Source organism: Elephas maximus, chromosome 1, assembly GCF_024166365.1.
Source record: "Elephas maximus indicus isolate mEleMax1 chromosome 1, mEleMax1 primary haplotype, whole genome shotgun sequence".
Taxonomy (NCBI): Eukaryota; Metazoa; Chordata; class Mammalia; order Proboscidea; family Elephantidae; genus Elephas; species Elephas maximus.
Genome location: NC_064819.1, coordinates 50,557,795 through 50,583,492, shown reverse-complemented (window position 1 = coordinate 50,583,492; position 25,698 = coordinate 50,557,795). Strand labels below are relative to the sequence as shown.

Genomic DNA, 25,698 nt, shown 5'->3' with positions numbered 1-25,698 from the left:
ACCAGGTAAAGACAACACAAAAAAATAAAATTGCACACCTATATCTTTTTTTATATCCCTTATGAACTGAGATGCAAAAATCCTCAACAAAATTCTAGCCAATAGAATACAACAACATATCAAAAAAATAATTCCCTATGACCAAGTGGGATTCATACCAGGTATGCAGGGACGGTTCAACATTAGATAAACAATTAATGTAATCCATCGTATAAATAAAACAAAAAACAAGAATCACATGATTTTATCAATTGATGCAGAAAAGGCATTCGACAAAGTTCAACACCCATTTAGGATTAAAACTCTCAGCAAAATAGGAATAGAAGGAAAATTCCTCAACATAATAAAAGGCATTTAGACAATGCCAATTATCAACATCATCCTAAATGGAGAGAGTCTGAAAGCGTTCCCCTTCATATCGGGAACCAGACAAGGATGCCCTTTATCACCATTCTTATTCAACACTGTGCTGGCGGTCCTAGCCAGAGCAATTAGGCTAGATAAAGAAATAAAGGGCATCCAGATTGGTAAGGAAGAAGTAAAAGTATCTCTATTTGCAGATGACATGATCTTATACACAGAAAACCCTACAGGATCCTCAAGAAAACTATTGGAACTAATAGAAGAGTTCAGCAGAGTTTCAGGATACAAGATAAACATACAAAAATCACTTGGATTCCTCTACACCAACAAAAAGAACATCAAAGAGGAAATCACCAAATCAATACCATTTACAGTAGCCCCCCAAAAGATAAAATACTTAGGAATAAATCTTACCAGAGTTGTATAAAACTTATACAAAGAAAACTACAAAACACTACTGCAAGAAACCAAAAGAGACCTACATAAGTGGAAAAACATACCTTGCTAATGGATAGGAAGACTTAACATTGTAAAAATGTCTATTCTACCAAAAGCCATCTATAGATACAATGCAATTCCAATCCAAATTACAACAGCATTTTTTAGTGAGATGGAGGAACAAATCAACAGCTTCATGTGGAATGGAAAGAGGCCCTGGATAAGCAAACTATATTGAAAAAGAACAAAGTGGGAGGCCTCACTCTACCTAATTTTAGAACCTATTATACTGCCACATAGTCAAAACAGCCTGGTACTGGTACAACAACAGATACATAGACCAATGGAACAAAATTGAGAATCCAGACACAAATCCATCCACATATGAGCAGTTGATATTTGACAAAGGCCCCAAAGCAGTTAAATTGGAAAAGACTGTGTTTTTAACAAATGGTGCTGGGATAGCTGGAGATCCATCTGCAAAAAAAGGAAACAAGACCCGTATCTCACACCATGCACAAAAACTAACTCAAAATGTATCAAAGACCTAAATATAAAATCTAAAACAATAAAGATCATGGAGGAAAAAATAGGGACAATGTTAGGAGCCCTAATATGTGGCATAAACAGTATACAAAACATTACTAACAGTGCAGAAGAGAAACTAGATAACTGGGAGCTCCTAAAATCAAACACCTATGCTCATCCAAAGACTTCACCAAAAGAGTAAAAAGATTACCTACGCACTGGGAAAAAGTTTTTAGCTATCACATTTCCAATCGGCACCTGATCTCTAAAATCTACATAATACTGCAAAAAAACTACAAAAAGACAAATAACCCAGTTAAAAAATGGGCAAAAGATATGGACAGATACTTCACTAAAGAAGACATTCACGTAGCTAACAGATACATGACGAAATGCCTTAGGATCATTAGCCATTAGAGAAATGCAAATCAAAACTACAATGAGATTCCATCTCACTCCAACAAGGCTGGCATTAATCCATAAAACACAAAGTAATAAATGTTGGAAAGGGTTTGGAGAGATTGGAACACTTATACACTGCTGGGAGGAACGTAAAATGGTACAACCACTTTGGAAATCGATTTGGCACTTCCTTACAAAGCTAGAAATAGAACTACCATATGACCCAGCAATCCCACTCCTTGGAATATGTCCTAGAGAAATAAGAGCCTTTACACAAACAGATATATGCACACCCGTGTTTACTGCAGCACTGTTTACAATAGCAAATGATGGAAGCAAACAAGGTGCCCATCGATGGATGAATAGATAAATAAATTATGGTATATTCACACAATGGAATACTACACATCAATAAAGAACAGTGATGAATCTATGAAACAGTTTATAACATGGAGGACTCTGGAAGGCATTATGCTGGATTTTGTGAAATGCCTTTTATGCAGAATTCATATGGTTCTTTTCTTTCTATTAATGTAGTATATTAGATGGCCGCTTGCTAGCGTTTAAGATCCCCGATGCCACTCTTCAAAGTAGGGTGCAGAATGTTTTCTGAATAGATTTTATTATGCCAGTTGACTTAGATGTCCCCTGAAACCATGGTCCCCAACCTCCCTCCCCTGCTACACTGGCCTTTTAAGCGTTCAGTTTATTCAGGAGTAAACCTATACATCTATGACCAATTTATTTTCAACAAGGGTGCCAAATCCATTCAATGGGGGAAAGAATAGTGTTTTCAATAAATGGTGCTGGGACAACTGGATCTCCACATGTAACAGTGAAGTTATTCCAAGACGTCACATCATATATGAAAATCAACTCAAAATGGATCAAAGACAGAAATGGAAAATCTAAAACCATAAAAACTGTTAGAAGAAAACACAGGGGTAAAACTTCAGACCCTGTTTTTGAAAATGGATTCTTAGGTATTACACTAAAAGCATGAGCAGCAACATATATATATTGGGCTTTATCAAAATGAAAAAATTTGTGCATCAAAGGACTTTATCAGGAAAACCTACAGAATTGGAGAAAATATTTAGAAGCCATATGATAAGGGTTTAATATCTAGAATATATAAAGAACTCCTACAACTCAACAACAAAAAGAGAAACAACTCAGTCAAAAAATGGGCAAAGGATCTGAATGAGCATTTCAAGAAGGTACACAAATATCCAATAAGCATATGAAAAGATGCCAAAAGTGGTAAGTCATTAAGCCAAACTAAACCTTTTGCCATCGGGTTGATTCTGACTCATAGTGGGTAAGTCATTAAAAGGAAATGCAAATCATAACCACAATGAGATACCACTTTCGCCAACTAGGATGGCTATTATCAGAAAAATGAAAAACAAGAGTTGGCAAGGATGTCGAGAAATTTGAACCCTCGTGCATCGCTGGGAATGTACAATAGTGCTGCTACGAAAAACAGTTTGTCATTTCAAAAAGTTAAACATAGAACTATCGCATGACCCAGCAAAACCACTCCTAAGTGTATACCCAAGAGTCTTCAAAACAGGGACTCAAATAGATACTACACCAATGTTCACAGCAGTGTCATTCACAATAGCTAAAAAGTGGAAAAAAACCAAGTTTTCATCAACAGTTGAGTAGATAAACTAAAAGTATAAACATATATTGCAATGTTATTCAGCCATGTTGTTGTAGTTAGGTGCCATCGAGTCAGTTCCAACTCATAACGACCCTATGTACAACAGAACAAAACACTGCCTGTTCCTGCACCATCCTCACAATCGTTGCTATGTTTGAGCCCATCGTTGCAGCCACTGTGTCAATCCATCTCGTTGAGGGTCTTCCTCTTTTTCAGCGACCCTCTCCTTTATCAAGCATGATGTCCTTCTCCAGGGACTAGTCCTTCCTAATAATATGTCCAAGGTATGTAAGATGAAGTCTCACCATAAAGACAAAATTCTGATACATGGTATGACATGGATGAACCTTGAAAACATTATGCAGAGTGAAATAAGTCAGACACAAACGACAAATAATGCATGATCCCACTTACATGAAATATCTAGAATAGGCAAATGCATAGAGGAAAAATGTATTAATGATTACCAGGCATGGTATTTTAATATCTACCTCAACTAGCCCCCACGTGTCTGTCAGTTTGTCGTACTGTGGGGGCTTGTGTGTAGCTGTGATGCTAGAAGCTATGCCACCGGTATTCAGATACCAGCAGCGTCACCCATGGAGGACAGGTTTCAGCTGAGCTTCCAGACTAAGACTAGGAAGAAGGACCCGGCAGTCTACTTCTAAAAAGCATTAGCCAGTGAAAACCTTATGAATAGCAGTGGAACATTGTCAGATATAGTGCTGGAAGATGAGCCTCCCAGTTTCAAAGGCACTCAAAAGATGACTGGGGAAGAGCTGCCTCCTCAAAGTAGAGTCAACCTTAATGATGTGGATGGAGTAAAGCTTCTGGGACCTTCATTTGCTGATATGGCACGTCTCAAAAATGAGAAGAAACAGCTGCAAACATCCATTAATAATCAGAACGTGGAATGTACGAAGTATGAATGTAGGAAAATTGGAAATCATCAAAAATGAAATGAAACACATAAACATTGATATCCTAGGCATTAGTGAGCTGAAATGGACTGGTATTGGCCATTTTGAATCGGACAATCATATAGTCTACTATGCTGGGAATGACAACTTGAAGAGGAATGGCGTTGCATTTATTGTCAAAAAGAACGTTTCAAAATCTATCCTGAAGTACAACACTGTCAGTGATAGGATAATATCCATACGCCTACAAGGAAGACCAGTTAATACAACTATTATTCAAACTTACGCACCAACCACTAGGGCCAAAGATGAAGAAATAGAAGATTTTTATCAGCTGCTACAGTCTGAAATTGATCGAACATGCAATCAAGATGCATTGATAATTACTGGTGATTGGAATGCAAAAGTTAGAAACAAAGGAGAAGGACCACTAGTTGGAAAATGTGGCCTTGGGGGTAGAAACAATGCCGGAGATCAAATGATAGAATTTTGCAAGACCAACGACTTCTTCATTGCAAATACCTTCTTTCACCAATATAAACGGTGACTATACACATGGACCTTGCCACATGAAACAGACAGAAATCAAATTGACTACATCTGTGAAAACAGACAATGGAAAAGCTCAGTATCATCAGTCAGAACAAGGCCAGGGGCCGACTGTGGAACAGACCATCAATTGCTCATATGCAAGTTCAAGCTGAAACTGAAGAAAATCAGAGCAAGTCCACGAGAGCCAAAATATGACCTTGAGTATATCCCACCTGAATTTAGAGACCATCTGAAGAATAGATTTGATGCACTGGACACTACTGACCACAGACCAGACGAGTTGTGGAATGACATCAAGGACATCATCCACGAAGAAAGCAAGAGGTCACTGAAAAGACAGGAAAGAAAGAAAAGATCAAGATGGATGTCAGAGGAGATTCTGAAACTTGCTCTTCAGCGTCGAGCAGCTAAAGCAAAAGGAAGAATTGATGAAGTATAAGAACTGAACAGAAGATTTCAAAAGGCCTCTCGAGAAGACAAAGTAAAGTATTATAATGACATGTGCAAAGAGCGGGAGATGGAAAACCAAAAGGGAAGAACACGCTCGGCATTTCTCAAGCTGAAAGAACTGAAGAAAAAATTCAAGCCTCGAGTTGCAATAGTGAAGGATTCCATGGGGAAAATATTAAATGACGCAGGAAGCATCAAAAGAAGATGGAAGGAATACACAGAGTCATTATACCAAAAAGAATTAGTCTATATTCAACCATTTCAAGAGGTGGCATATGATCAGGAACCGATGGTACTGAAGGAAGATGTCCAAGCTGCTCTGAAGGCATTGGTGAAAAACAAGGCTCCAGGAGTTGATGGAATATCAATTCAGATGTTTCAACAAACAGATGCAGCGCTGGAGGTGCTCACTCGTCCATGCCAAGAAATATGGAAGACAGATTCCTGGCCAACTGACTGGAAGAGATCCATATTTCTGTCTATTCCCAAGAAAGGTGATCCAACTGAATGTGGAAATTATAGAACAATATCATTAATATCACACCCAAGCAAAATTTTGCTGAAGATCATTCAAAAATGGCTGCAGCAGTATATCGACAGGGAACTGCCAGAAATTCAGGTTGGTTTCAGAAGAGGATGTGGAACCAGGGATATCATTGCTGATGTCAGATAGATACTGGCTGAAAGCAGAGAATACCAGAAGGATGTTTACCTGTGTTTTATTGACTATGCAAAGGCATTCGACTGTGTGGATCATAACAAATTATGGATAACATTGCGAAGAATGGAAATTCCAGAACACTTAATTGTGCTCATGAGGAATCTTTACATGGATCAAGAGGCAGTTGTTCGGACAGAACAAGGGGATACTGATTGGTTTAAAGACAGGAAAGGTGTGCGTCAGGGTTGTATTCTTTCACCACACCTATTTAATGTGTATGCTGAACAAATAATCCAAGAAGCTGGACTATATGAAGAACAACGGGGCATCAGGATTGGAGGAAGACTCATTAACAACCTGCGTTATGCAGATGACACAACCTTGCTCGCTGAAAGTGAAGAAGACCTGAAGCACTTACTAATGAAGATCAAAGACCACAGCCTTCAGTATGGATTGCACCTCAACATAAAAAAAAAAAAAATCCTCACAACTGGACCAATGAGCAACATCATGATAAACAGAGGAAAGATTGAAGTTGTCAAGGATTTCATTTTACTTGGATCCACAATCAACATCCATGGAAGCAGCAGTCAAGAAATCAAAAGACGCATTGCATTGGGTAAATCTGCTGCAAAGGACCTCTTCAAAGTGTTGAAGAGCAAAGAAGTCACCCTGAAGACTAAGGTGCACCTGACCCAAGCCATGGTATTTTCAATCACATCACATGCATGTGAAAGCTGGACAATGAATAAGGAAGACCGAAGAAGAGTTGACGCCTTTAAACTGTGGTGTTGGCGAAGAATATTGAACATACCATGGACTGCCAGAAGAATGAACGAATCTGTCTTGGAAGAAGTGCAGCCAGAATGCTCCTTAGAGGCAAGGATGGCGAGACCGCGTCTTACATACTTTGGACATGTTGTCAGGAGGGATAAGTCCCTGGAGAAGAACATCATGCTTGGCAGAGTACAGGGTCAGCGGAAAAGAAGCAGACCCTCAACGAGGCGGATTGACACAGTGGCTGCAACAATGAGCTCAAGCATAACAATCGTAAGGATGGTGCAGGACCGGGCAGTGTTTCGTTCTGTTGTGCATAGGGTCGCTATGAGTTGGAACCGACTTGACGGCACCTAACAACAACAACAACCTCAACTAGACTAATGAGAGGATTTAGAGACATAAGATATGAGATGCATGGATGTGCTAAACAAGTAGAAGATATATTAGTGGTTGATAAAGGTGAATTGGAAGAATGGGGGCAGATTACATAGGGCTTTAAAGGCAGACAGAGGAGGTTATTGTTATAATAATAGCATTTATTGAGCATCTCCTATGTGTCAGGGACTGTACTGAGTGCTTTACACGTATTTTACTCTTTAATCATCACAACCCTATAAGATGGGTATTTCATTGCCGTTTTACAAAAAAGGAATAATTGGCAGAGTCAGGATTTGAGCTCAATTCTGTCTGGTTCCAGAGTCTTAACTACTGCAGCCAGAGTTTCTTTTATGACCTCATGGTACTATAATTAGCATTCTTGGGTTTTCAATAGTTCAAAACATTAAGAAGATAGGCTTTGAGGAACTTTATTCTTGTAGGGGCAGAAGAAAGGCTTGAATGCGAAAAGTGGTTAGAAGTGGGGAGAATAACAAGTAGTTTTAAAAATAATCATTTTATAAAGATTTATGCTCAAACTAAGGAAACAAAAGTAAGACTATAAAAATCAGAAGCCAAACTGAACTACTTGCAATTAACCATGTTTACATTTTATTTATTACTTCACATATTTTTTGCCTCTTTGCCTTTGGGGTCCTTATTTCTCCTAGAATACTCCCAGTTTCTTCTTCCCCCCACCTTACCTGGCTAACATCGCACTTCAAGTCTGAGGACAAACATTGGCTTCCTCCAGGAAGTCTTTCCAGACCATCCCTCACCCACCCATCCCTCTAAGTGAACCACATTTGTAAACCTTCATCCATGCTATCATTTCTAAGCCCTATGTTGTAAATGTTACTTTATGTACCTTCTTCAGCACTAGACTGAGAGACCCTTGAGGGTAAGGACTGTGCAGGAAGAAAGGAGAGAGGAAGGGAGAGATTTAGATGATTCTTAGAAAGAACTATTGGATGAACATCCGAGGTGAAGAGGCCACTGCAAAGCTGCACATTGCGTTTTGAAAAGCTTGAGGACTTGTTGAGACTACAAAATAAAATTTATGGAGTTCATCTAAGGGCAGCAGTTAGATACATGGCAGTTCTATGGTTATTTCCCTCATGACAATTCAAAGTAACCTAGCAAACCACTCCCTTCCCTAATTGTATGCATTTTAGTTTAGCTTGTATAAAAAAGTTTGAAATTTTGTAAATACTGTTGTGGAAAAAAACTTCAACGCTGTTTCAAGATAAAACAGAGTGGTTTACTAAGGGCTTAAGACAACTGTAATTGAGGAACTACGGAGCCATGTAGTCCCGGGGCAGTTTCGTTATCCAAGTGTTCTCATGGGGGTAAGAAGAGGAACTATACCATAGGGAAGACAATTACAGGAAAATCAATGAATACTGTTTTCTGATTATTAATAGTATAGTTAGTGACTATAGATACGTGCACAGGATCCTTAGAGCATGGTCATCAGATGCTTACATGTACTTTGTCTATCTTGTAAAAACACCTTGTTGACAACAGCACCCAGACAGCACTCTTCCTGAGTACGTTTATTTTGAGGGGTGCAGATGGTCACTTGGTTAAGACCCCTTGGGGCATATGGTTTCACATTTTGGTTTTGACTACCGAGGAAAAACATGTTTTCCTCAAAAAAAAAAAAAAATAGCTGTTAGTCTAGAAATTCAGATGAAAAATAGATAGCATGGTCAGCATTTTTTTTTTTTTTTTTCTCTCTAACTTCACCGAAACCTTTCTTCTCCTGGGACAATACGAACCCCAAGATCAGTTTTTTTTTTTGTTGTTGTTGTTCTGTTCTGATTTTTTTTTTTTTTTCATATGACCATGAGCGAGTCTGATCAGTGATTTGGGCAAGCTACTTAACCCCTAATTCTGTTTCCTCATTTGTTAAAAAGAAGTGATAAAACTGCCCCCGCCCCACCGCGGGATGCTGTGACGACCAAAAGCGATAATGCACGTGAATTATGATTTATAAAATATTAGTGGCAGGTAATAATACGGATAATATACTAGTACTACTAATATTATTCAGCGACTGTACACCCACCTCCACGCCCCCGTCTCTCTAAACCACAGTGAGTTCCCCCAGTTTAACTCAAACTTTCTTTCAGGCATCTTCCTATTCCAACAGTATATGCCCTAAACCAGTATGGCGGTATCAGCTTCCTCAGGCCCATAACCTGGCTACTCCAAAGGCGCCTTTCGGGAATCTCCAGCCGGGTAGACTCAGCCACCCCGACGCCTCGCGATGACGCCAAAGCACACGACCCGAAGCGGGCCGTGCGGGCTCTGCGCAGGCGCAGCGCGGCCGTGGTGGGCGGAGCCGGCCGGGATGAGTGGCGGAGGGACGGAGACCCCAGTGGGTTGTGAGGCCGCCCCGGGCGGCGGCGTCAAGAAGAGGGAGTCTTTGGGGACCGCAGGCTCGCCAGCGCACCTCATTATCAAGGGTACGGAGTGACAGGGCTCTCGGCCCTAGCGGACCCCGGCGTAGTCCCTCTTCGCAGGCAGCGCCCTCTGACCCGGGCCGCGCCTTGGCAGACCCCCAGTTCCAGCGCGCCTGATTGTGGGGTGGGGGAGTCGTGGCCCTTCCCTGCCGTCTTTTCCGCATCTGATGCTTCCCAAGAACAACCAGCCAGCCTGATTCCTGTTGCTTCCCCGCGTTCCCTTGCCGCAGACGTGAGCTGTCGGGCCCATCCTCGTTTCACCTCTCAACCCATGGGACCCTGAACCCTGGGCGTCTTTAGACTTGGCCTCATGGCCCTCCTGTAACGCAGAGAGCACCGAACTTGGGCTTCAGGAAGGGTTCGCGCCTCCAGGCAGCCCTTAGGAGTTGTGTGGCATTAGGTCATTCGCCTCACCCACTCTCTGAGCTTGTGTGCTCCTCTAAAAATAGGGGTCATGCGAGGAGTAACTGAGATAGCATGTATGAAGACATCTTAAGACACCGTAAAGCGTCATACACTTGTAAAGCCCACGCGCCCCGTCTGCTTTGAGCTAGGGGAAGGGGAGTGGTTGTAACTAAATTCTCATGGAACCCGAATACTGTTTGATTCTCAAGTCCTACAACAACCCTGTGTCCTGTTGGAAGGTCTTTGCCAGCTAGATACAGTCCTGCACTTTCAAATCTCCGTTCTCCTTAACCTGTGCTTATCTGCTGCGCTCTTCCTACAGCCCACAGTCTTTCAGTATTCTGGCCCTCCATAGGACTCCGGAGTCCTTCGCACTAGCTGGGAATGGCACCCTGTGGGTGCTGCTTGTTTCATTTTGACCTTATCTGTATAGTGTCGCTGTGAGTCCGCAACAGCGTTGGTCGGGTTTGTAGGCTCAGATAGTTGTAGCTGTTTTAGGTTTTATATTCCAGGTTGTCTCTAAATTAGCGATGTTAGGGCTAGATTATAATTGTTTATGTGGGCAATCGACAATCTTGGTGTACTACTTTTTTTTTTTTTTTAAGGTAATTCTAGGGAAGTTTTTCAGGTTAACTCAAAATTGAGTTATGTTTGAAAATATCTCTGAAACTTCCTTGGTTTCTTTTATGGGATCACTGTTTTCATTCCGAAAATAGTCTGTTTTTAGTCCATCATATTTTAAGAAAATCAGTTGTAAGCAAATATTTGTTGTTTTTAAATTTTTTATTATGGTTTTATATATATAAATATATGTACGTATGTATATATATCAACTGCCCATAGTGTTTTCAAGGCTGTGACCTTTCTGAAGTAGATGACAGGCCGTTTCTAAGTTGTCTCTGGGTGGGTTTGAACCGCCAGCCTTTTGGCTAGTAGGTGAATGCTTAACCGTTTGCACCACCCAGGGATTCATATTCCCTCTCTCTGTGTCTGCGCGTGCGCGCGCACACACACACTCACAAATTTTGCTATTTTTTGTGTGTAAAATTAAGTGACATTAATTACATTCACTGTGTTATACAGCCATCAACACCATTTTCAAGTTTTGCAGCATCCCAAACAACTCCGTAACCATTCCCCCCTCCCGAGCCACTAGTAACCACTAATAAACGCTTTTCTGTATGCATTTTCTGGTTCTAGATACTTCGTATAAGTGAGACTACACAGTAATTGCCTTTTGTGTCTGATTTATTTCCTTAGCATGTTTGTAAGGTTCATCTGAGTCATAGTATGTCTGTACTTCATTTTTCTCTGTGACTGCATAATATTCAGTTTTATGTATATACCACATTTTGTTTATTCATTTGTTGATGGACAGTTGGGTTGTTTCAGTCTTTTGGCTATTGTGAATAATGATGCAATAAACACTGGTATATAAATATCTGTTCGAGTCCCTGCTTTCACACCTTTTGGATATATAGGCAGCCCCCAGATTACAAATGAGTTCTCTTCCTAAGTCTGTCTTTAAGTCGAATTTATACGTGCCTTTTTTAGTTATCTAGTGCTGCTATAACAGAAATACCACAAGTGGGTGGCTTTAACAAACAGAAATTTATTCTTTCATAGTTTAGGAGGCTGGAAGTCTGATTTTGGAGCACCAGCTCTAGGGGAAGGCTTTCACTCTGTCGGCTCGGGGGGACAGTCCTTGTCTCCTTTCAGCATCTGTGGGCCTGGAGTTCCTTGGAGATCTCCATGTGTCTTGGCATCAGTCTTCCTCTGGGTCTAGGAGGTTCTCAGCTCAGGGAACCCTGGTCCTCTTTCTTGGTGGTAGTGTTGTCCCTTCTGTTTCTGTCTCTGCTTGTTTCTGTCTCCTATAATCTCTTGTAAGATGAAAGGTGTGACTCAAGCAAGGGTGTGACTTGAGTTAGGGGGTGACCTGTGTAAGGGGTGATGAGTAAGGGCGTCACCTGCGTAAGGGGGTGACTTCAGTGACTCACTAAAGAGTGTGACTCAAGATACAGTCTACGCTAATCCTGCCTCATTAATATATAGAGGGTTAGGATTTACAACACATAGTTACACAATACCACAAAACAGAGGACAGATACATTGGATCACAGAATGGAGGATAATTAGACAATACTGGGAATCATGGCCTAGCCAAGTTGATAAATATTTTGGGGGAACACAATTCAATCCATGACAGTATGTAAGTCAGAACAGTTAGGTACAGTTTTTATCTAATGCCAGTTAGTCGAATGTTTGTCTTAGTATATAGTATACCTTTCTATGCATAAGCAAACATTAAACATTTCCAGATACACTAAAACATCTTTAACGTCATAATATAGTAGTAATAATACTGTTCTGATGCACGTCACAAAGTAGCGCTAGTTTGTTATTTTGAGCCATTGTATGTACCTTGAATTTTTAATATAACAGGCTTTATAGGGGTTGGTTTGTAATTATGGGCTGTGCATAAATTGGACGTTCGGAGCCAAGGGACTGCCTGTACACCAAGGAGGGGAATTGCTGGGTCATATGGTAATTCTGTGTTTAACTTTTTGAGAAACCACCCAACTGTTTAACAGATTTTTGACTTAAAGTCTACTTTGTCTGATATTAGTGTCGTCCCTCCTGCTCCCTTTTGGCTGCTATTTGTATGGAATATTTTTTTCCATCCTTTCACCTTCATCCTACAAAGGCCTTTGGATCTAAAGTGGGTCTCTTGTAGACAGCACATAGTTGGATCATGTTTTCTATCCATTCTGCCAGGTTCTGCCTCTTCATTGTAGAGTTTCATCCATTTACATTTAAGGGGATTACTGATAAGGAAGGACTTCTCTCATTTTGCTTTCTTTTGTGTTTCTTACATCTGTTTTGTCCCTCATTTTTACCAATACAGGCTACTTTTGTGTTTTGTTGATTTTTTTGTAGTGAACCATTTTGATGCCCTTCTCGTTTCCTTTTACATGTATATGCTTTTTCCGATGTGGTTACTATAGGGATTACTTTTAACATCTAAAATGTATAACAATCTAGTTTAAATTGATACTAACTTAAGTTCAGTAATGTATAAAAACTCTCTTCCTATACTGCTCTCCCCCAAGTTCCTGATATATTATTGTCACAAGTTACGCCTTTATACTTTGTGTCCCAATAACATACATGTCTAATTGGTTTTTATCCGTTTGTCTTTTAAAGCACATAGGACATAACAAGTCTAGTTACTAACAAAAAATACCCTAAAACTGGGCTTTATATTTAGCCACAAAATTATATTTACTGGGAATCTTTTTTCTTCTTACAGCTTCAAGTTACTGTCTAGTGTTTACAGGACTCTCTTTAGCATTTTTGGGGACAGGTCTTGTGCTCATGAACTGCATCAGCTTTTGTTTATCTGAGAATGGCTTAATTTTGCCATCATTTTGAAGGACAGTTTTGCCAGATATAGACTTCGTGGTTGACAGTTGGAAACCCTGGTGGTGTAGTGGTTAAGTGCTACAGCTGCTAACCAAGAGGTTGGCAGTTCGAATCCACCAGATCCTCCTTGGAAACTCTATGGGGGCAGTTCTACTCTGTCCTATAGGGTCACTATGAGTCAGAACCGACTAGACGGCAGTGGGTTTCGGTTGACAGTTACTTTCTTTTGGCACTTTAAATATGTCATCCCACTGCTTTCTGGCCTCCATGATGTCTGAGGATAAATCAGCATTTATCTTATTGAGAATCCCTTGTATGTGATGATTCGCTTCTCTTTTGCTGCTTTCAAAATTCTCTCCTTGTGCTGTAATAAACACTTAGACATGTCTCATTAATTTCCACAGGAGTTTCTCTAGGGTACATATCTAGGCATGGAATTGCTAGTATACATGCCTTCAACTTTACTAGATATTGTTAAATTGCTCTCAAAAGTAGTTGTACCAATTTACACACCCACTGGCAGTGGGTGATATTCTAAACTGTGTTTTAACCTTCATATATCCATGGGGAGAGGGGAGAGTAAAACAAACTAGTTATTATGCTACTTAGCATGGATTAACCCTGAATTTCATTTTGTCTTTATAGATCTTGGAGAAATTCATTCAAGGCTTTTAGATCACAGACCAGTTATTCAAGGTGAAACCCGTTATTTTGTGAAAGAATTTGAAGTGAGTATTTAAAACTTATTTTGTAAAAAAAAAAACACTGCCCTCATTGTTAGAGTGTTAGTATATGGAAGGGAAATTCCTGAATTTTAAAATCTCAGTTTCAGCTCCTGTGTTCATGAACTACACAGATGAAACTTAAAGAGGCATCATCTTTTGATGAAGCCACTACAAGACTAGGCAGCAGGGGCCTTGGGTTCAGGTTCTGGCACCTACTCTACGGTATTTAATGTCTCTTGATCAGTATTTTCCTCTGTAAAATTAGATACAGTAAAGTACACAGATTTTAGAGACTGATGGGTCTGCATTTTCAAGACCATTTTTTTACTTAATTTTTTTTGTGTGTGTGCTTTAAGTGAAAGCTTATAGCTGAAGTTAGTTTCTCATACAAAGATTTATACACACATTGTTATGTCACCCTAGTTGCTGTCTCTATAATGTGACAGCACATTCCTCCTTCCCACCCTGGATTTCCCATGTCCATTCAACCAGCTCCTGTCCCTTTCTGCCTTCTCGTCTCGCCTCCGGACAGGAGCTGCCCATTTAGTCTCATGTATCTACTTGAGCTAAGAAGCACACTCTTCACGAGTATCATTTTACGTCTTGTAGTCCAGTTTAATCTTTGTCTGAAGAGTTGACTTCAGGAATGATTTTAGTTCTGGGTTAACAGACAGTCCAAGGGCCATGTCTTATGGGGTTCCTCTAGTCTCAGTCAGACCATTAAGTCTGGTCTTTTTACTAGAATCTGAGTTCTGCACTCCACTTTTTGCCTGCTCTGTCAGGGACTGTCTGTTGTGTTCCCTGTCAGGGCGGTCATTGGTGGTAGCCGAGTACCATCTAGTTCTTCTTGTCTCAGGTTAATGGAGTCTCTGGTTTACGTGACCCTTTCTGTCTCTTGGACCCATATTTTCCTTGTGTCTTTGTTGTTCTTCATTCTCCTTTGCTCCAAGTGGGTTGGGACCAATTGATGCACCTTAGATGGGCTCTTGCTAGCTTTTAAGACCTCAGACACCACTCACCAAAGTGGGATGCAGAACGTTTTCTTAATAAACTTTGTCATACCAGTTGGCCTAGATGTCTGCTGAAACCATGGTCCTCAGACCCCCGCCCCTGCTGCTGTGTCCCTCGAAGTGTTTGGTTGTATTCAGGAAACTTCTTAGCTTTTGGTTTAATCCAGTTGTGCTGACATCCCTTATATTGTGTGCTGTCCTTCCCTTAAGATAATTCTTGTCCACTATCTAATTAGTGAATATCCCTCTCCCTCCCTCCTTACCCTCGTAGCCATCAGGGGCTGTTTTCTTCTGTGTTCAAACCTTTTTCTTGAGTTCTTATAGTAGTGGCCTCATACAATATTTGTCCTTTTGCAACTGACTAATTTCACTCAGCAGAACGCCTTCCAGATTCTTGCGTGTTACGAGATGTTTCGCGGATTCGTTGTTGTTCTTTATCGTTGCGTAGTATTCCATTGTATGAATGTACCATAAATTGTTTATCCATTTGTCTGCTGTTGTCACCTAGATTGTTTCCATCTTTTTGCTATTGTAAACAGTGCTGTGGTAAACATGGGTGTGCATATATCCATTTGTGTGAAGGGTCTTAATTCTCTAGGATATATTCCAAAGAGTGGGATTACTGGGTCATGTGGTACTTCTATTTCTAGCTTTTTAAGGACGTGCCAAATTGATTTCCAAAGTGGTTATACCATTTTAAATTCCCACCAGCAGTGTATAAGTGTTGTTGTCTCTCTACAACCTCTCCAGCATTTATTATTTCGTGTTTTTTGGATTAATGGTAGCCTTGTGGTGGTGAGGTGGTATCTCATTGTAGCTTTGATTTGCATTTCTCTGATGGCTAATGACTGTGAGCATTTCCTCATGTATCTGTTAGCCACCTGAATGTCTTCTTTGATGAAGTGCCTGTTCATATCCTTTGCTCATTTTTTCATCTTTTTGTTGTTGAGGTTTGCAGTATCTTGTAGATTTTAGAGATTAGACCCTGATCAGATATGTCATAGCCAAAAATTTTTTCCCAGTCTGTGGGTTGTCAAGACCTATTTTTAATATTTTTTCTCCATTGGAGCATCAGTACCTACCCCTGCACTCAAGTTAAAACTTTAGAATCACCCTTGGCCGTTCCCTCCTCATTAGGGGCCAAATTTAGTGACTCAGGTCTTCTGGATTTCACCTCCTACATATCCATCCCTTCTGACTGGTATGCCTGTGTTATCATCTAGCCAAATGTAGTCTTCATTCCTGCTGCCAGAGTGCTCTAATTTACTATTTCACCTTTTAAAAGCCTGAAATAACATTTATGGTCTATAGAATAAAGTCCAAGCATTCTTCTGTGACCTGGACCCTACCCTTCTGGTTTTGTCACAGGCTGCTCCGTACCCTGCATGCTGTGTTCCAACAACACTGATTCACCAAAATGCCATCCTGTTTCACGTTACCGTGGTTCACTGTGCATTGTTGGATGGGTGGCCAGTGATGTTACACAAATAACTTCACAGTTCTGTGTAAATTGGGGTTCTAATTTCAGATGAGACTCCCACCAAGCAGGAAGTCTAAACTAGCCAAAAGGAGAGAACCTTTTAATAAACCCTTTTAACTACCAAAAGCCTATATGACAGAGCACTTAAGCGACACCATGTGTGTTGGAGTAGAACTGTGCTCCATAGGGTTTTCAATGGCTGATATTTTGGAAGTAGATCTCCAGGCCTTTCTTCTGTGGTGTCTCTGGGTGGACTTGATCCTCCAGTCTTTTGGTTAGCAGCCATGATTTGGAATTGACTCGACGGCAGCTGGTTAAAAAAAAAAAAACACTCGAGATCAAGGGACAGAACTGCAGCATAAGACAACTACTTCTAGGCTTAACAGACTCTATTACTCAAACACTGCATAATACTTACCTCGCAGGGTTGTTGTAAAGATTTAAGAAGTGTGTGTGTGCATGTGTGTGTTTCTTAGGACATTGTCTGGTACCTAGGAATAACTCTTGCTATCATCATCATTATTTTGGTATAAGAGTTATGTGGGCAACACAAAAAATTATTCATTATCCCATTATCCCTTATCATGCTTTATATAGTGAGAGTAAAGTGGAAATTTAAATATAAACTCACTATAAATTCTATACAATGTGTGGTATAAATATAATTTTAAAAATTGCATCGAATGTTCTGTATAGGATGTGTGTTTAGTCATTTTGCAAACAAATCATTTGACCATCTTCACAAAGGTCTGAGTTAGAGAGCTCTGCTGCATGTTGTTATAGGTAGATAACGGCATTGAGAAAAATTGACCTGATTTTTGGAGTCCAGATTCTGGTGTGCAGAGCAGGCGAAGCTGTGTAAAGAACACCTTTTTCAGAATTCGGCTTTAGTGATGCTTACTTTTGTGCCTAAATGGAAGTCAGTCTTCCGTTTTCCCTATAAAAAGATTTAAATTGTATTATCTAATTCAGTTACACAATTTATTCTCACATAGTTTAAATTGTATGTGCTTATTGAGTCACGTAATTCCTATCACACTATAAAAAATAAAATACATTAATTTAGAAATAATACTTTTTCCTTTCTACGTTTCATAAGATAATTTTATTTAAACTCTTCTCACTTATCTCTGACACTATCCTTATTGCTAGAATAACTTTTTGAATCCTTTAACCTTTTCCAGACCACATTCACTTAGATTACTGAGGTATAATGTGATTTGGACTTATGGGTAATGCCATTATTGGAAAACTTTTTCAAGCCATAAGTGTGTTTTTACTAACACTGGGTCAATTCTTTTCATATATTCTGAACATGTCTGTTATGATTTGTACACTATAACATATAGATGTCTTTTGAAAATGCAGTCTTTAAAAGGTACATGTACATCAGTGTTGAACCTTTGCAATTGAGAGGCCATACCTCTAGGCGTAATTAATGAATATTAAATTTCTTAGCTTTTTTGAAAAAGAGATCTGTTCCATTGGATGACCCTTGTTGTTGTTGTTAGTTGTTGTCTGGTCGATTCTGACTCATGGCGACCCTGTGTGTTACAGAGTAGAACCACTCCGTAGGGTTTTCTTGGCTGTGATTTTAATGGAGCAGCTCACCAGGCATTGCCTTCCACAGCACTGTACTGCTAGATGGGTGTAAACTGTCAACCTGTAGATCTGCAGTTGAGCACAAACCATTGGTGCCTTGGGTGACCTCTGTAGGAGCCTAAACCTCGATTAAGTTGTTTCAGGCTAATATGTCTTCCCCACATAGTCCTTTGTTGCTCAGAGGAAAATTTGATGTGACTAGGAGCAACTGTGATATTAAGCAGCTCTCTCTTTGCTGAAGGATTTTCTTTTTGGCTGGGAGTGGAAGGGTGGGACAGTCGTTTTATATGTGAGCTCATGTTGTCTGTCTTTTTGGGCATACTACATGGCAAATGTGTACCCGCCCTTTAAGATTTGCCTTCTGAAGATTTCCTGTCATTACCACCCGACTTCCCCTCTCCCCTTTCTACTGTTCTGCTTCCCTTTTGTCCTTTTTGCTCCACCTGTGTTTCTTTATCATAGCACCTGTTCGTATTGTTTTGAAATTGTTTACATAACTGTCATCTTGTGAGTGCTTTGAAAAGGGAATTATGTTTTATTCACTTTCGTATTCCCAACAATGCACAGAGTATGTGGTCCATAATAGTTGGTTAATACATGTTTTGAACTGAGTGTTCTTGAATTGAGTTTAAATTTGGGCTCTTCTGCTTTTTAGCTGTGTGACTTTGATGAGTTAATTAGCCTTTCTGACCGTCACTTTTTTCTTATATCTATCTGTAATTTTGATGTAATCTGAGCTCTCAATGGGATTTGTTAATATTGTTAATGTGCATAAAGCATCTAGCACGACTGCCTGCACATACTGAGTACATATTGGTAAATTCTGTACCTCTTTTCCTTATACCTCAAGCTCGTTGTATTGTTCATACACACAAACACACCCATAGGCTTGTTTTGAGAAGCCTAGGAACTAAAAGCTATTATCATTTATTTTATTTATATGTGTGTGTGTGTATACACACACACACGTATGCTTTGGTACATATATACACACACACAGTCCCTGGGTGGTATAAAAGGTTAATGCACCAGACTGCTAACAGAAGGGTTGGAGATTCGAGCCCATCCAGAGGCTCCTCAGAAGAAAGGCCTAGTGATCTGTTTCTGAAAAATCAGCCATCAAAAACCTGTGAAGCACAGTTCTACTCTGACACACATAGGGTCATCATGAGTCAGAGTCAACTCATCAGCTACTGGTTTTATACACACACACACACACAGAGTAATAAAAAAATAAATTGTAATACATTGTACAGGTTTTAGTTCTTAAGTTTCTCAAAGCAAGCTTAGATATTTTTGAATATCTAACTACGTTGACAATCTTATGTGTTAACCAGGACAGATGAATATCCTAATTGTCAACACTACTCACTACGCCAAACCATCAGACTAAGGTCGGGTTTGTCAACAAAAGCATGACATAAACACATAGGCAGGAACATGCTTTACTCACAGAGAAGAGACAGAGCAAGGTCAGCTTCAGTAGTAGGCAACAGTCCCCTGTGGCCAGCGAGTCACCCCTTGCAGCCGAGACAGAGCAAAGTCAGCTTCAGTAGTAGGCGACAGTCCCCTATGGCCAGCGAGTCACCCCTCACAGCCGAGACAGAGCAAAGTCAGCTTCAGTAGTAGGCGACAGTCCCCTGTGGCCAGCGAGTCACCCCTTACAGCCGAGACAGAGCAAGGTCAGCTTCAGTAGTAGGCGACAGTCCCCTGTGGCCAGCAAGTCACCCCTCACAGCCGAGACAGAGCAAAGTCAGCTTCAGTAGTAGGCGACAGTCCCCTGTGGCCAGCGAGTCACCCCTTACAGCCGAGACAGAGCAAAGTCAGCTTCAGTAGTAGGCGACAGTCCCCTGTGGCCAGCGAGTCACCCCTCACAGCCAACACAGAGCTGATTGTCTGTAAACACCCCTCTTGTGTTGTAGTTGAGGGATCTTGTTGCTTCCCCACCAGGAACAGATATAGTAGTGGGGTTGGCTGGGTACCATGTGACATGAAGGAATAAGCAGAACAACCAGGTACTCGTTAGGTCTCTAACAGGGAAAGAGTTTCCCTGATAAGGAAGATGAAACTGGGACAGAGGGAGGTTTAGTTCCCAGCCTCCATTATCAGGGAATATTCTGGACTCAAGGCTTCTGACTCAGCAGCCCAGGTGAGAGTTGCAAGGCTGTACAACTGACTGTCCTCCCTATACTGATTTTACAAAGGGGCAAACTAAAACATAGAAAGAATAAATAACTTATTTGATGTTGCCTGACAAATCAGGGCTTTGCCGACCACTTCCAAACACAGATTTCTATCCCTGACCTCTTCCTGGACCACCAGACAAGGACACGGGAGTGTCTCACAGACAATGTAAACCGACATGACTGAAAGAGAACCTTCAATCCGCCCCGCCTGAGCTGCTGTAACCCGTTCCTTGCCTCTGCAGCAGATGGTACCGCTCTGTACCCCGTTGCTTAAGTCAGAAATGTGGGAGTTATATTCGAGTTTTCTTTTTCCCTCCACTCAACAACCAGACTTTTAGCAAGTTCAGAACATCTTGAATCTTTACATATTCCTCTTGCTGCTACCCCCCAATCCTAACCCAGACCACCATCGTCCATCGTCCCTCACCTGGACTGTTGCAACAGGTTACTCTCTGGTCTCCCTGGTTTCAGTCTGATAATCTTCCCCATGCAGTAGCCTGAACAGCTGTAAATCAGATCATTCCACACGCTTGTTTAAACACTGCCCCCCCCCCCCCCACGGCTTCTCTTCACACTTAAGATATAGTCCAATTCCTTACGTATAAGAACTCCTGGTGAGCTCTGACTCCTACTTTCAGGACTTTATCAGCTCTTCACTTACCGTGCTCCAGCCACGCCAAGGTGATTCCTGCCTTTGTACCTTTGCATCGGCGACTCCGTCTTCCTAGACCACTCGTCCTCTTCAGTTCTTGCATGGCTTGCCCATTGTTGTTTAGATTGTTGGCTGAATGTCACCCCTGACCCCTTAATCTAAAGCAATCACTCTGTCATGTCACCCTCATTTACTTCTCCAAAAAAAAAAAAAAGACTAAATCATTTCCGTAGAGTTGATTCCAACTCATGGTAACCCCATGAATTACAGAGTAGAATAGAATAGTTCTGTTTGCTTCCCTATATACCCAGTGCCATCGATTCCGTATATATAGCACTATATTTATTTTCTAATGATCCATAGGAAAGCCTGGTGGTGTAGTGGTTAAGTGCTATGGCCGTTAACCAAAAAGTCAGCAGTTGGAATCTACCAGGTGCTCCTTGGAAACTGGGTATGGGCCAGTTCTACTCTGTCCTGTAGGGTCACTGTGAGTCGGAATTGACTTGATGGCAATGTTTTTTTTTTTTTTTCTTTAAGGATCCATAACAAATTATTGCAAATTTAGTAGCTTAATACAGCACCCATTTATTAGCTCACCGGTCTGTAGGTCAGAAGTGTGGGCATGGCATGGCTGGGCCCCCTGCCTCAGAAGGCTAAAACCGAGGTGTTGGCCAGGCTCAGTTCTCATCTGCAGCTCTGGGTCCTTGCACTTGTAGGACTGAAGTTCCCATTTTCTTGCCAGCTGTCAACCAGAGGCTGCTGTCAGCTCCTAGAAGCCACCCCCTTTTTTGCCATACGGCCCCTTCTGTCTTCAAAGCCAGTCCCTCACATGCTCAGCTCTCTGGCTGGGAAGAGCCGATCTCTTTTATGGACTCACCTGCCTGAGTCAGGCCCACTGAGGGTAGTTTCCCTTTCTTAAAGTAAGCTGATTTGAGACTTAATTATTTCACAGAACCATTTCACAGCAGCACCTCGGTTAATGTTTGAATAAACACCTGGGAGAAGGTGTGTGCAAACCAGAGAGTGGGTGTTATGGGTTGAATTGTGTCCCCCCAGATAAAAAATGTTGTAAATCCTAACCTCTATGCCTGTGGTGATAATCCCATTTGGAAATGGGTTGTCTTTGTTATGTTAATGAGACAAGATTAGTGCAGGGTGTGCCTTGAGTCAGTCTCTTCTGAGACATAAAAGAGACTATACAAGCAAGCCAGTGAGCAGAGATGGGGGAAGAGAGACCCCAAGCCACAGGAAGATCACCCAGGAGCAGAAGCTCAAGAGAGACAAAGACCTTCCACCAGAGCCCACACACAGAGATAAAGCCTTCCCCACAACTGGCACCCTGAATTCAGACTTCTAGCCTTCTAAACTGACAAAATAAATTTCTGTTTGTTAAAGCCATCCACTTGTGATATTTCTGTTATAGCAGCACTAGATAACTAAGACAGTGGCAACTGTGGAAACCATCTCAGAATTCTGCCTACCATAAGTGTTTGTGACTACCTTATGTTTTTCTTGTTATTTACTTGTTTATTGCCTGTCTTCCTTCATTAGAATATAGGTACCATGAGAGTAGGGGCTTATCTTTCCATTCTGTCATATTCACAATGCCTAAACTAATGCCTGGTACATGTAGGTTCTTAATATTTTTCAAAAGAACACGTAACAGAGCTTGGACTAAAACTTGGAGTTTTCTTATATCCAGTACCCTTTCTCATAAGTCATCTTTTTTTTTTTTTTGCCACATCAGGTTAATTTAAAATAATTGATAGTTTTTATTAAGAAAAGAGAATATTTATAAATGTACCACTAGCTTCTGTAAACATTTACAGCCTTGGAAACCCTATGGGGCAGTTCTGCTCTGCCCTATAGGGTTGCTGTGAGTTGCAATCTACAACAGTGGATTTTGTTGCTTTTTTTAGGGAACTAACTTATTATTTTTAAAACTGAAAAGTGTTTTTAATGTAAAATTATGATATTTATATTTGTTCTAGTTATCACACAAGGTTGCCAAGGAAATGTTTACCGAAGAATAAGATGTTCACACTCGGTATGGCAGATACAAGCTTATATTAATGAAGTGGAACAAAATGTCTTGAACACCTGTTTTGTGTGAGGCATAATGTCAGGAACGAAATAAAGCTGTATCAGTTAATAAGACAAACACAGATCCACCCTTTATGAAGCAAGGCATTTTTACATCGTTATTGAAAAACTCCATCTAAAGGTCTCAAAAATACTGTGTCAGCTGTTATCTTCAATTAAGTGTCATGTAACTTCTTTTCTTGAAAAGCCTTTGATCCAGTCTTTTCACACAGTGACCTTTCGGGTTGGGCTTCGTGAGGGCTTAGTGTGGTACAGAAACTTCTGCACGTCAGGCTCAGCAGCCTTTCCTGTGTCTTGTACTCTAATGATGCCCCTCATGTTAGAAGGAGGAAGCTGAAGGTATTTTACAGACTTCAGATTCTGATATATTTCTGCACTATTTACTGGCCGTTCCTATCTTGGCCCAAATAATAATCTCCTATATTTAATATTTGGCCCAGAGTTGGCAGGGGAGAGTGGTAAAGCATAGATACCAATACTTCCTAGAATTTTCATCTTATCTATACCACTTAAATGTAGTTTAGTTTAAGAAAAACTGGCTAGCATTTAAAACTAAAGTTGTTCATAGTTTACATATTTTAAAGATAACATGCATTATGGCAACATGATTATCTTTTTCTTTATAAAATTTTATTTCTAAAAGAAGTGAAAGATACCACATGGTGGCAGCATTACTTAAATTATTGGAGTACTGCTATAACATTTTACGGTCTCTTTGTGTGTTCACTACTATTTAAGAACAGTTGACGATCTTTATCCTGGGTTTGTATATATTTTTTATCCCTTGATCCCGGTGAAAATCACAAACAGAGATTCAGAACTCTCTCTCTTCAGGTGGGCACTTCTCTTGAGTATTTATCTAGTAGTATTAGTGAATAACCCTGGTGATGTAGTGGTTAAGTGCTAAGGCTGCTAACCAAAAGGTTGGCAGCTCGAATCCACCAGGTACTTCTTGGAAACCCTATGAGGCAGTTCTGTTCTGTCCTCTAGGGTTGCTGTGACTCAGAGTAGATTTGATGGCAGTGGGTTTTTTACAGGCATCAGTGAATAAAGGTATTGTCCCCTGAGCGATTATCTTTGTAGCCACAGAGGTGATATCATGGCCTTTCTCATGCGGCACAGAGGAGAGACCCATGTATTTATGAAGTGTTTATAAAGTCTATAATGCTGTACAACTTCCTTGTTTAGCTTTTAGCAAACTTCATTCATTCGGTGCTTATGGAAAAGAACTGGCTAGAGAGATGTAAAAGATTCAGAAGAAAGTAATAATTATCAGATATCCAATGTGTGTATCATATGAGCTCCTGGAGAATAAAATCAAAGCAATGAAATAGAACAGATGTACAAACTAGAATTCAAGAAACTCTGCTTAGATAAAAGCAGTATTGAAATTATGTATTGAAAGGACACACTGCATGTCAGGGAAAATTAACCCAGAACAGCCAACACTGAGACATTTTCTAATCTATTGGACTTCCTCAAAAAAATAATCTTTTAGGCATACAGACAAAATGGTTAAGTCACTTATAAGGGTAAGAAATTAGATTGTTAGCGGATTTATCTGTCTTATGCCAGAAGACAATGGAGGGGTATGTATAAATTCCTTAAGAAAATGTGAGCCAGGGATTATATTTTATTATGTTGGTGTTTTGAGAACTGGAAAGAAACAGACAAGACAGGAGGATTAGTAAAAATTCTGTAGCCCTGAATATAAATTTGCCAGTCAGCAGGAGCTCAAGATGTATCTTTTCTTTTTTGAAAACTTATTTTCTAGCTTTGCCCACTGAAAGGCCTGGAAACAGTGACCAACTCAGTAGCAATGTGCACCCCCAGTGCTCGGTCTGTAAATACAATTTCTAAATACCAGTGGAATTTAGAGCCCTGCCGACTCCAAGTCTGGAGCAGGAATGTACAAGATGAGTCTGGAACGTCAGGTCAAATCAGAAAGCAAAGAAGCTACTAAAGAATACTAGGGGTTTGTGTCAGAAGCATTCCAGAGCCAACTCGAATAGGCTCCCACTGGACACAATGTAGGACAATTTGAGCATCATCAGTAGGAGAAATAACTGTAATGAATTGAAATGCCTTAAATATGTTTAAATCTATGAATCATAGGGATGTGTAAAAACAAACAAAAACCTCTTACTGATCATCTCTAGAGAATACTTAGCTGCTCACCAGAAGGTCAGTGGTTTGAACCCACCAGCTTCTGTAAACATTTATAGCCTTGGAAACCCTGTGGGGCAGTTCTGCTCTGTCCTATAGGGTTGCTATGAGTTGGACACGACAGCAGTGGATTTTGTTGCTTTTTTAGGGAACTAATTATTTTTAAAACTGGTAAATAAAGGGAAGGAATCTAGCATTTTATTCTGCATTTCCGTATATGAACAGTCCTCAGGGTAAGCAGATAGCAGATAAGGGGAGTTTCTCTTTAGGGAGATATTCCTACGAAGAAACGAAGAATACTGCCAGCATCCCATTGGAGGTGTACAACCCTCCTCCGAAA

At 40.5% G+C, this 25,698-nt stretch overlaps 1 protein-coding gene across 2 annotated transcripts in view; it reads left to right on the top strand.

The window, feature by feature from the left end:
* The first annotated feature begins 9,456 nt into the window (after positions 1–9,456).
* Positions 9,457–25,698, top strand: part of BLOC1S5 (biogenesis of lysosomal organelles complex 1 subunit 5) — a 35,954-nt gene continuing 19,712 nt past the window's right edge. For both annotated transcript variants that reach the window (XM_049883256.1, XM_049883265.1), the window contains exons 1-2: positions 9,457–9,609; positions 14,080–14,162. In XM_049883256.1, the coding sequence (XP_049739213.1) occupies positions 9,495–9,609; positions 14,080–14,162 (198 nt within the window). In that variant the 5' untranslated portion in view covers positions 9,457–9,494. The remainder of the gene's footprint in view (positions 9,610–14,079; positions 14,163–25,698) is intronic.